Raw genomic sequence first — 12710 nt, 5'->3', positions numbered from 1 at the left:
ATATGACATTTTAACCAGGTATGCAAACAAAATCCAACAGGTGTCAGTTACAGATACAAATTCCCTCTAGAGTTAACAGTTGCTTGACAGCGATATAAATGTGGAAAAGCTCAGGCGTCCACCTTTTAGCTCGCCTTTTTGTCCACCTAAAATATTCATAAGTATTACAAGCAATCAAGAGTTAATGAACAATCAACAAGGCATCCTATTACACTAGCAACCCCGCAATCTGACGCTATCATAATTTTCAGCAATGTCAGGAATGCACACGAACCCCCAACATTTTCCAGAAAGCTTACTACTAACTCAAGGTATTTTCCAAATAAGCTTCAAGAGCTGAACGTTTGATATGTCTGGGCATCGAATTGAAAACATTTATTCCTTTATAATATAATGAATTTTGTGAAGCACAAGTCAAGAAATGTGGCTTATTTCAACCGCGTTTCTAGTACTATATCTATGAAAGTCACTTCCTCTTTCAATTCTATCACGGAAATATCGAGGCAGCAAACCGTTAACTACTTCAAAAATGAACACCATAGTCAAATTATTTGCTTCACCGACAACCATTGTAAAACGTTTAGCATCAAAGTTGAGGAAGTAAATGTATTACATCTCAAAATTGCATTATTTTATCCTGCAAGCGCTGTAATCTTGATATTTGTGTTGCATTGGCCAGAAATAAAATGGAAGGGCAAAAGTCTAGATGAGGAGAGATGATTGATTTGTATAGCTGTATTTTACTGGCAATAGTTAAATCGTTTTTCAGTCGACATAGAATTCTATCCTTCTTGGCAATTTTCTTGATGACATTGTCAATGTGAGAGTTGAACTTAAGTTTGTTATCAATAATCACGCCAAGATATTTAATCTCGCGAACGCGATCAATATTCTCATCATTAATTACAACAGAAACGTTCTCATTTACTCTACTTACTACTACAACTACTTATACTTTACCCATCTACTTAGAGAACGCAAATCTTCATTCAAGTGTAAAACGGCATCATCTTAATCCTTAGCTGCAATGAATAACACAGTATCATCTGCAAAAAGCTTAATGTCACAAAATCGTAAAACACGTCGCAAGTCATAAATATTTATAATTAATAACAGGGGCCCTAATACACTTCCCTGGGGCACTCCAAGGTTATTCCCCATTTCTTGAGTAACAAGAAAAAAAAATCAATATGTTGTCGCAATGATAAGTAAGATATATGATAAAGATTAAAAAAAAAACACCCCCATGCCAACACATCATTGAACATATAAAAAGAATGAGGGGCTAGAACCACTCACCGGAATGCTGTTTAAAAAGTTTCAATTTATTCGGCCATGGCATCTCTGAGATACAAATGTTTGAAAATAAAAAGTTTGTCCAGGACTTTAACGGGTTAAGGGGGTGTTACCAATCTTTCGGTAGTTTTCAAACTGCTTTTTGATTTGTTTTTAAGGTGAAATGAATACTTTTATCTCCATAAATGTTTAAATCATGATTTCAATTATATTTTTGTTGCTAAAAAAAGTTTTTGATATTATTCAAAGTGACGACCGAAAATATCCGCGTCCGCTGTGCACTCCTGGCTGACCGAAGTTTTATCTGCAATGGCTAATCTGTAACCAGAGTTACATTTTCCTCGTGTGTGTAAAAATGTGCTGCCGAGACACTCAAAAAACCGTCTCGCGTCGCAACGAAAACAACATGTGACGAGAGAGAAAAAGACACGCGAGAATAAGATACGAGCGAGAAACAAATGCGACACCCAAAAATCCTGGCGTGCGCGAGGCTCGCGCTGATCTCATGTGCCTCATCTCATGTGCTACGATTAAAGCTAGAACAGCAGAGCTCTAAGTTCTGGAAGGTGTAGGTTAACGAAAAACAGGCTGTTGAAACTTGGTTGCTTTGACCGACATTTCATATGCGTTACCACAAACCATTCCTATTTTAGAGGAAAGGTAGCATATCAAGGTTTCCGAGAAAATTACCTTACAAGGTTTGTTTACAAAATGGAGTTGAGGCCATTTCAATTAATCATTTTGTTCGACCATTTTCCACAGAGATGGCGCTGTTCCGCTGGTAGGAAGTGGTAAAAATCCTCATATAGAAATTGAGAGAAGTGGGAATAATTCGCTTTCGGTGCATATTCAGGTCAAAAAAAGTGAACGACAACCTAAAGAAATTAATCAGGAACTTTGTCGTTCAGTTTTTTCCCGGAAATTATTGTTAAGCAAGCTACAATTAAATAAAAATGATTTTTCCCATACAATTTTACCTGCTTTACTACCAGTCCCCAGAGAGCCAAAAAAATGCAAATTTGAGAGAGAAATTCTCTCTCACGAGCTCAATCTCTCAACATGCCATGTATTTTGTTGACACTCGATTTGTGATTTCCCTTTCACAGATTACAAAATAAAGTACCTGACACTACAAAACATGTCTGGTACCTCTATATATGCATTTGCTTTAACATTTGAAGTCCCTCCTTTTTTCCATATTCTGCGCAAAAGATACTTTATGCCCCGCCCCATACATAAAATTCGGCGGGAAATTCTGTGAGGGGTGAGCTATTTTGTGTGCAGAATGTGTAAAAAAGGAGAGACTTCGAATAATAATCTAAATGCATATATAGAGGTACCAGACATATTTTGCACTGCAGTGTCCTCTGTGAACAATTATAGGAAAACAGATTGTGTCTAGTTTCCGATAGATGTCACCGTAAACAACAGCTGTGACATCTGATGGAACATGAATGCAGAAGCTTGACAAAATGATTAATTGTTAATCTTGATAGGTTTGCAGTGCTTTTATTCTTGAAATCCTCTAATAGCCAAAGCCATTCATTTGTCGGTCAATTAGAATATTCTTTGTTTATTTTTTCCGGTTCAACACTTAAATGCACTTGCATGACTAACATCTTTTGTCACGTTATTTTCAAAATATGTAGTGGACACAAATTCTACAAAAAGTGTTGTGTAGAACGGGGATTTGACCGTTGCAAGACGTACACAAATGTTCAACGTGCATCGGCAACACAACTGGTATGCATTGTTAGAAGGGATGTTACGTAATTTGAATAGATTATATCGGAATGCTACGAATGCAGCAATGTTATGGTAAGTCACTGGGTGGAAGAATTTTATGCAGAACATTTTTTTCTTTAACTCAGATGAGCATGTAGACCAGTGCAGTGATATATTTACAATTCCAATTATTAAGTCTACCGACCTTTTGTTCCGTTCCTTCAAATCGCTTTCTGGTTGGCACGGTACGATCTAGGTGGCTTCTGAGTCAACTATACATGGACGTCAAGGACCATTGCTCTGCAGGTTTCGATGGCATCTTAATCGCTAAGAAGAAATAACCTCTTCGGTTCGATAATGGGCGACCTTGCCTTTGTATACCAACAGTGAGTATCGGGACCAATTCCACAAAGCAACCACCAAGCGCCACCATCTCGCTACAACAAACGGTTGACCAGAAAGTCGTACAGCCATCGCTACAACCTTCAATAGATCAACCAATCAAATCACCATGTTGCCACGGCGCAGCACCGGAATATGATTCAAAATCTTGTCGCATCCGCTCGCCGGATTGCCAGAGTGTATTAAACCATACATTTAGAAAATACCGTGTTGAAAGTTGATCTATCAATTTGAAAAAAAAATATTATATTCAATAACTTAAGCACATTCTTAGGTCATCCTTTTTTTTAGCAACTCTCTAATTCAGATCAGAAGAACATCAGCCCATGCTGGTATTTTAATACTTTTTGGCTGTCTACGGGGCATATCTGAAAGAATATCTTGTTACTTATGCATCTTCAGGAAGTTCATTGAGCTTTTTAAGATTTCTGACAAACTGCTATGAAGTTCCCTAAGCTGAAACGAAGATCCCTGAAGTCGTCTATCTCTACGAAATTCCCTGAACTTTTTCAAAATGCCCTGTACTTCTATGAATTCTAAGAAATTTCCTGAATTTGTGCGGAATTATCTGAACTATTTCGAGTCCATGAGATTTCATCAAAGTGCTCTGAAGTTATTAAAAAAGTCACTGAATAATAAAGAGGTTTCCTGACATCAAAGCTATCCCTTAGTTTGTATAAAGTTGCCACTTCTACGAAGTTTTATGAATTTTTCCATGATCTCAGAACTTCAAATAATTTCACTAAATTTAGCTCATGATTTATCTGACATATGTTTGTCTTAATGCATAAAACAAAATATTAAAATAATACCAAAGAAATATTCAAAATAAGGACAGTGTTGCAGTGAAAATAGTTAGAAGAACATTAGTGTCAAACAAAGCATAAGCGCTATTGATCACATTAGCGACAGCATGAATAGCCTTATTCAGCCCATACTGTCAATTACGAGCTGCAAGGTGTATGAAATGTCAGCTGTCATATAACATTTTCAGGTGCGTAGAAAAAGAGTTACCGAAGTAGTTCGATGAAACTCTACGAAGTTCACTGAAGTTCGGTTAGCTTCTACAAAGTTAGGTGAACTTAAAAAAAAAATCTACAATTCAAGAAAGTTTCCTGAATCTTTAAAAAGTTCCCTGACTACAAAATTCCTTGCAACTAGGACAGCAGTTTGTACCCTGGTGTAGTGACTGTAGGTGCATTGTAAAGCCGGTAGATGCATTGTAGGAGACCGATAAAGCATGAAAAAACGAAGCCCTGCATCCTTGGCAGAAACGGTTTGCGGATCTGTCGAGATTCGATGCATTTCGAGCAAAAAAATAGGAATCCGATTTAGATCTCCATTGCAATATTTGCTTAGTCCTTCAGCTCCGCAGAGCTTTAAAGATATTCAGCCTACTAAATAAACATTTTGGAAAATATGGTTTTCGATTCAGATACCGACTGTTGAGTGTGACACATATGTTGGCTTCATCTCAAAACTTACCATCTAGTTTTCTTATTTCTCAAAATATTTTCAGACTTAAATTAATTTTACCAAAAGGATCAAAAGTTAGAGCAATTTGAGTGTGTGTGTAGATTTTAAACAGTACACCCTTTACTAGATTGGACCAACACAGCATGCTTTTTTTTCAAAATATATTTGAACAGTTCTCACATTTACGTACATGTTTGAATTAACTAGTGATGTTATCGGCTACAGCTTGACAAGCTGAAAATACTGCTGGATGAAGTCACTCGAATCAATTTTAATAACGAAGATATTGTTTTAAAGGGCCCTCCGAACTATTGTTTTGCTGCCAGCTGCAAAGTATCTTTTCATTATATAATGGTTGCAATTTGATCCACCATGCTCAATCGGTTCCAAATCAGGCTGATCATTCTCCCAAATTGCTAATTTAATGGCGAACTCATTCTGCACTGGCTCTTTGAAGTTGACATGGGAGTTACTATAAGAAAATTTGTCCATCGGAGCCCCCTAACGTGACATTTTCCCATCTACAACTTTGTTGAAAACCACTTTTCAAAAGAATTTCAAGAAAATTAGTTATTAATTAATTTCCAAGTTGATAACTTTCTGGTAGGATTAATCGGCTGCTTTCAGGGCAACACTGCATCTTTCCCTTATGACATAATAGCCTAGATTGTTTGTCCCATTATGTCCTATTATAGCTAATTATCCTAACGTTTAATTTTTCAATTCCCACATAAACTACAAAGGGCGAAGTGCAGAATGAGTTCGCATCCTAATGAGATCAAATTTTGTGAGAATAATCAGGAGCTGATTTCAAATTGTTTGAAGTTGGTGGAGCAAAATCAATATTTTGAACGATGAAAATTCCGTGCGCATGGATCGGTAACAAATAACCCCGCCGGTAATTGGTTCGTAATCTTCCGCTTGAAATACTTCTATAAAACCGCAATTTCTCAACGCTCAAAAACTGAATACCAACTTATTCAAATCAATCAGCTGTACCAGCAACACGAGAATGTGACATGACTACTCGATCAACAGTTCTCCGTTGTTTTCTTTATCACCAACCAGCCACTTTTAGCATGCACGCAGGACGTAGGTACGTTGCCGATCTCCCTGGAGCTCGCTGAGCTTGACTCATGAGACACAGCACATGTGACACGAATGAGGCACGTAGAAACAAAAAAGAGACGCGAAATAATTCGTCTCGAAATGTACCAGGCACCTAAGATCTGATAGAAAGCGTGTCTCTATCACGCGGGATGGATGCACGTGTACATTAACTCTGTATGTAACACACAAACGCATGCAATTAGCAATCTGTTTAAGATTCTTCGGCTAATCTCCAACTCACACGAAAAAAAAAAAAATTCACAAAATGGCGGCCATACAAAAAAAGTGGTCGATTTTTACCCATTTTTACTTCGGGCACTTGGAAAAAAAAATGATAGATATTAATATATTGACATGAAAATGGGACATTAGCCGAAGACAAGTATGAAGAACCAAAATTTAAAAGCTCAATTCGATAAGTTGTATATTTCCTGTGAAAACTTATCGGGCAGCGAAAAAAAAAAGTGGTTCTGAGAAAAACGCGTTTACAGATTTGACTGTACTTAAAACAACCACGATACCTTTAGCTTCGATACGCGAAAAATCGAATACCGATTTCGCGTAGCTAAAAACGGCTTGGGGAATGAAACTAGATAGTATAAAGTACAAAAAAAAAACGATAGATAAGGAGATGAAAGTATAGAGTTGATAGTTCCGTTAGAGTACGGCAGTGTGAAATTATTAATATAGAGAGTAGAAAGCGAGCAAGCACAACTTTTATGAATGAAAGTACGAATCGGTTTGATCATCTCTCTTTACCAAACTCCCCCGTTGGAGAGGGATGGTGAGGGTCCCCACGATATCGTCAAGTCGACGATGACAGGAGTACATACCGTGGTAGAGGTAATAATAGCTGCAATTTCCAAACCTACGACTGGATGCCTTCCTTCAAATTACAACGGGAGTGCGGTAAACATCGGTAGAACTGTTTCAAACACATCGTCGGTACATGAGCGTGTCGGTGATCATCTTTTTTTGCCAGTGGTGGCGGGGGAAATACCCCTCACCATCCCTCTCCACCGGGGGAGTTTGCCCAAGTAACATTTTAAGTTTTATGATATACTACAAAGAAACTATAAAACAACATTCATAAAACTCTGGTCAAGGCTGTTTTGTCATTAATGCATCCACCAAAACCTCATTAAGACTAGAATATGTCTAGTTGGCCCACCCTGGATAAAGTTCTCAAGGGTGTATTCTCGAAGCTCATCAAGATTGATTCTGCAAAAGGTTGTATAACGAATGCATTGAGAACCATTTGAAAGCTACAATAAAAGCTATTTAGCAACAATAAAAAACCCTTTCCGAGTCATTTCCCCTAGCCACATGCTGAATCCACTAGGAAAGCATCAATCAAGATAGAAAAAGATTTATGAATCCGATCTTATCAAAATAATTAAAATAGAAACTGATGGTATAAAAATCTTGTTCAATATCCAAATTTATTACAATAGTTTTCATTAAGTGGCCTAGTTTTAAGTGCCATATTAAATTTTATGTGAAATGTACGTGAAAACATCGAAAAAATTAAGTCCGCCCTCGTAACACTTCGATGTGACTAATTATTTAACATTGAAAAAAGAATATATTCTTCAGATCGAGCTTGGCCGAGACTTTTTTTTATTATTTGCGCATTTAAATGTTTTCTCATTGCTAAATTTACCAAAATATAGTTAAATCTAAGAAAATATTGATTGAAAATCGAAGATTGTAAAAAACAAACAAACTAATTGTTACATGGCGGTGGCATAAAAGTTGATTTTCATGGGTCATTTGTGAAAAAGTTGTTCTGCTTTCAAGAATTCCTTAACAAATTAATAAGGTTTTAAAATGGCTTTTATGAAGAAAACTTGCAGGCTGAATTGTATTTATCTAAAGCCATTTTGCTTGAACCTAACCAGTTCAGATTTATGGCAGCATTTATGGAGGCAAAAAGTTAAACGTCAAAGTTTGTTTATCTTTCGATAGTTGCGCTTTGAGATCCAGGATTCATCCAGGCGGTTTTCTCCCGATGGATTGGGAGCAGTTACTCAGATATTATGCGATACTGTTCTACAGCATTTCGCATTTCGAACAGCTGGAGGCGCAATCGTTCCCGAAAGAGATCCCCTTCTTCCGGATGAACAGAAGTGCACCATCCAACGATGCAGGGATCTACGCTTGAATGAAATTTTCGAAGAGTTGATTCTTTCGCCGAATAAAATCGCGGTTTTGGATCGGAAACCAGCTAATCACCGCTAACTAACAGTTTCAGTGGTTTGTTGTCGGTTGTTATTTCGATTGTCATCTATTCGCAAGATCTGGAGAAGGCTGGTATGTTTTTAAACTTTCGACAGTGTTTTATGAATTCGAGGGCCACGCTCACTTTACTCTTCTCCGCCAGATGGTCAGTCGTTGATGGTGTGGTGGTTCTTCTAAAGAAGTAAATTTTTCTGAAATCGACTTGAATTTTTCATCCTACTTCGTCTATCCTTCGAGATTTCCTTGTCATAAATTTGGCATTTATTAACTATGAGGAACCATCTTTTAAGCTCAATTTGTAAACAGAGTAATTGGGGATAATAAATGCTTTGGCTCTAATCCAAAACCTAATGGTTTTATCGTTACTTTTATAATGATAGGACACGGTTATATAGTATTTTAACAAGACATTAATAAACAATTGCTAATGACGTTTATGCTTGAATTACATAACAGTTTAAGGAGGCATTGATACCTGTTTAAATTTATTTTTTAAACAATACAGTTTTTGACTTTCTTGCCAGGCTATAAAAGGTCTTTAATACAGCTAAAATCGGAATTACTAAGCAGGAATGTTTACACTTTGAAATGCTGGGTTTTTCATTGCCGTTATAAAACCATCATAAATCAGAGTGGATGCTAAATGGTTACTGAATTGTTACTTGGGTGGTAAAGAGAGATTATCGAACCGATTCGTAACTTCATTAATTAAATTTGTCTTGCTCGCTTTCTACTCTCTCTATATACAACTCTATACTTTCATCTCCTCAAATATCGTATAAAAATTAAACTCTAGTCTGTTTTTTGAAATTAGCATCTTCAACTATGTAAATCGTTGACTTCACGCAGAAGTAATATAAAACAAATAGTTAGTACAAAAAAAAATAAAAAATCAATTTCTTGAAAAAAAAAGTTTGGTAACACCCCCCTAAGCAATACTTTCTTGAGGTACTCTCAGATAGTAAGATAAGCGATTGGTTAAATCAGATCTTAGTTTGCATTAAATCTACTCGGATATTACAAGACATATTGACAAAAGTGAAGAAGGGGACGGGCCTGGGATTGAATTCCCGAAATTTTACTCAGTGAGCAGAAATGATAACCACTTAGCTAGCTGCCAAGCCTTCAAGAATTAATCATTTGGAATAACTTGAAGTTTATTTGTTTGCTTATTTATTATCATTATTTACTTGACTTTTATGTTGTGATGGAAAAATGCCAGTTAGTTGGGGTAAAAATTCCATATTTTTCACAATGCAGTACAAAAAATACAAAACAGCACAGTCGTGAACATAACATAAAGTAAACCTGGTAACAAATACCAACTGTTGTAGAGTAGAGCACCAGTCTTAATTTGCATAAGTTTAAGAAGGGATCTGCCCGTTGAACCCCATATTTGTCAATAATATGTGTGTAAATACAGGTTCATAGGATTAATTTTCAACTGTCCTATCTCACTTTTCCACTTCTAGTCCGTGGTCGTCAATCAGAAAGGCCCCATCCGAGAGAACACTGAGTTCATCTTGTCCTGCGTGGCTCAAGGCTCGTCTACGATGACCTTTCGTTGGTATAAAAATGGTTTCTTTGTGAACGTGACAAAGGCAACACGGTAAGTAACAAATAATAGTCTTGTGTCACATAAATCTGAAAGCTCCCCATCACCATCCACCCCTCCCCTTTCTGCCCTACCCACCACAACTTTTACTATTTACTTCTTCATATTGCTCACGTGGACTGTATTTACCATAGCCATTCAGTCGCAGCCTTCTGTCTTCAAAGCAAAATGTCACCCAACCGTAAAGAGGCGCAAAAAGCCTTCTCCGTCCTTCCTGTGCTGGAGAATCCTTTGAAATGTAAACTTGTCACTCAAACTTGTCCCTTCTGGTAGCCCTTATCCTTCTCTATAACCACCTCCGTCCCCTTCCACCACATCATCGGTAAACCTATCACATGATAAAAAGTTATTTAATCTCGTTCTTATTTACGTGCATTTCATCGGGCCACGGCCCTGCTTGGCAATGCTTTTCATCTTGACTGTTCCGCTTTGATGACCTCTTGACTGGCGGCGGCGGGTGCGGATCCTACCAACCCACATCTCTGGTGTCTGGTGCTGTCGCTATCATCGGTTTGGAACGGGGAATGACACGGTGACGTATCATTAATTCAGAAACATGTGGACCCGTCTGCTGCCACTGGACTCCAAGGATCACTATACCGCCCTGCTGGGCATCACCAAGGCGAGCCGACTTGACGAGGGCATCTACACGTGTCAGGTAAGATAAGTGTGCGTATGTTGTAGGAGACAGGAGTGCGCTGTCTGCTTCGCTTCTTTACGTTTTGCTGGTGTTGATTATGTATACAGGTGAAATCATGTGTCACATAAAAGCAATCCGGGTGAGGGTTCAGTGGAACGACACGGTACGAATGAAGTGGTCACTTTAAGATGGCAGATAGCTACAGATAAGCCACGTGATGGACAAATTTATCGTATGCATGCGGTGTTGCTGCTTACGAAAGCTTACTCCGGACAATCTGGTCTGGGATTAGAGATCCAGGTTGCGTGTTTTTGTTGTCTTATGCTGAAGCATTGGAGAAGAATCACTAGTGAATGTCCATTTGCGAAGTAGAAATACAGGCACTCTGTTGTTATAACCGTAAACAACACCTATGTATAGTGATTGGAATTCTAATCAGACCCAGGTTTAGTTCAACCAGCTCAGTGACCCGTGCCTTTCCATTATATACAGTAATTTCTCTATTTATGTGGTTGTCCTTCAAACATTTTTTGTATGTGATTGTCAACCATAAACTAGATATCTACAGAAAATCAGCTGAAGATAAAAAGCGGTGGGCGGACGGTACCACCCATCGAACAAATGGAGGCATTACTGTATATAAAGGTAAACCACGTTCAAAAATAATCTACCTAGCTGCGATGATCGATTCTCATCATCAATTTTCTATTTTGTTATAGCTCTGCTGTTGCTTCTTCCAGTCAGTACAACTTTTTATAACTGTATTGAAAAAATATCGGAAAACCGTTTCACTTAGCTCACGCAGTGAACCTGGTAGGGTGGCCAAGACCGTTCGTTTGTCCACGAGTTCATTCGTTGGTTTCAGCAACGAATTGGATTCCTACCTTGTATGGACTGGCTTCTGATTTAATTTCGTATTGGGAACGAATGTTTCATTAAATAAATACGAATAACTCGTGTAAAGAGTACGAACCATTCGAATACCCATAAAACACCATGCAATACATTGTACGAACAACAATACGAAGGGACACAAACATTTAGTTGAAAATGAAATCGTATTTGGGCTATCGATATATGTTCGAAAATATCAGGCATAACATTTGATAACGGCACAAAAGCATTTGTAAACAAACTTTCTAAGCCCCTTTACACGAGAACCAAAGTACGCTCACGCAAACCAATACCACTTTCGGAAAGGTGATAGTTGCCCCTATCCGATGATATCGTTGGTGTGCGTGAGAGTTCTTTGGTTCACGTGTAAAGGGCCTTAGAAAGTTTGTTTACAAATGCTTTTGTGCCGTTATCAAATGTTATGCCTGATATTTCGTATACCTTGTGTCTATTGGTACAACTCATACATTTTTTCGCATCCCAAGAATACAACATTAAGGGAAACCGTGTGATGAAAGATAAACAATCCGACGGAGATTCAACACATTTGTTATTGTTGAACAAAATAGCCTCATGAAAAAGGAAATAAATTCATTGCACTGGAGAAAATCAGGATGTTGTGGGCAAGCAGGCGCTACCAGTAATCCATCTGGATTCAACAGTAAATGACAATCGGTTTCTTTTTACACACCAGAAGGGCATTGTGGCTCACATTTTTACTACAATTGACTAAAGAAAAATCCTAGGGGAGGCTTTATTTGTTTTGGAATTTATCAATTATGCAATTTTGATGTGTAAGGAAACTAAGTAAGACTGGCGTGTTTTGAATTTGCTGCTGCTTTATTTTCCTAGACGTTTATTGAAAAATTTAGTGCAATAAGTTCTTTAGCTGGTGCATTTTGATAATCTGGAAACTTTTTCAATAATTTCGCGTGTGTTTATTAGTGCTGTGTTTGGTTAATTAAAAACAAAAGGATTGAAAGAGTTTTTAAGATTACCGTGAGTGAACGAATCGGGTTTTCTCGTCCTTCGCCGCCGTCGTTAAACGTTGCGAAAATGCAGATCATCGCTGAATTTTCTAAGGCTTGTACTCGAAAAAAATGCACCATTTTTATCCGTGTGTAACTTTTTTATCCGTGGTAAAAATTGATAAAAAACTGGGTATAACTAGTTTGGAGTAATTTTTTTTTCCTTTGATTTGTTTTTCGTCGATCTTGTTTTCCGTGCTGAGCACCAATGCTACCGACGCCAGGGAGGCAGCTCCCACACCTGGACCCTACCTATCAACTCATCAACTCATGAACCGGGTAC

The 12710-nt window shown here is 37.7% G+C and overlaps 1 protein-coding gene across 1 annotated transcript in view; it reads left to right on the top strand.

Annotated features, from left to right (window-relative positions):
• Positions 1 to 12710, top strand: part of LOC135709864 (uncharacterized) — a 949216-nt gene that overhangs the window by 666856 nt on the left and 269650 nt on the right. The window contains exons 10-11 of the mRNA XM_065232287.1: positions 9723 to 9859; positions 10418 to 10523. Of these exons, the coding sequence (XP_065088359.1) occupies positions 9723 to 9859; positions 10418 to 10523 (243 nt within the window). The remainder of the gene's footprint in view (positions 1 to 9722; positions 9860 to 10417; positions 10524 to 12710) is intronic.

Source organism: Ochlerotatus camptorhynchus, unplaced genomic scaffold (genome assembly GCF_037179485.1).
Source record: "Ochlerotatus camptorhynchus isolate MF236.1 unplaced genomic scaffold, CSIRO-AGI_Acam_v1.1 ptg000367l, whole genome shotgun sequence".
NCBI lineage: Eukaryota > Metazoa > Arthropoda > Insecta > Diptera > Culicidae > Ochlerotatus > Ochlerotatus camptorhynchus.
The sequence above is the reverse complement of the archived record's forward strand: the minus strand, read 5'-3'. Positions and strand labels throughout refer to the sequence as shown.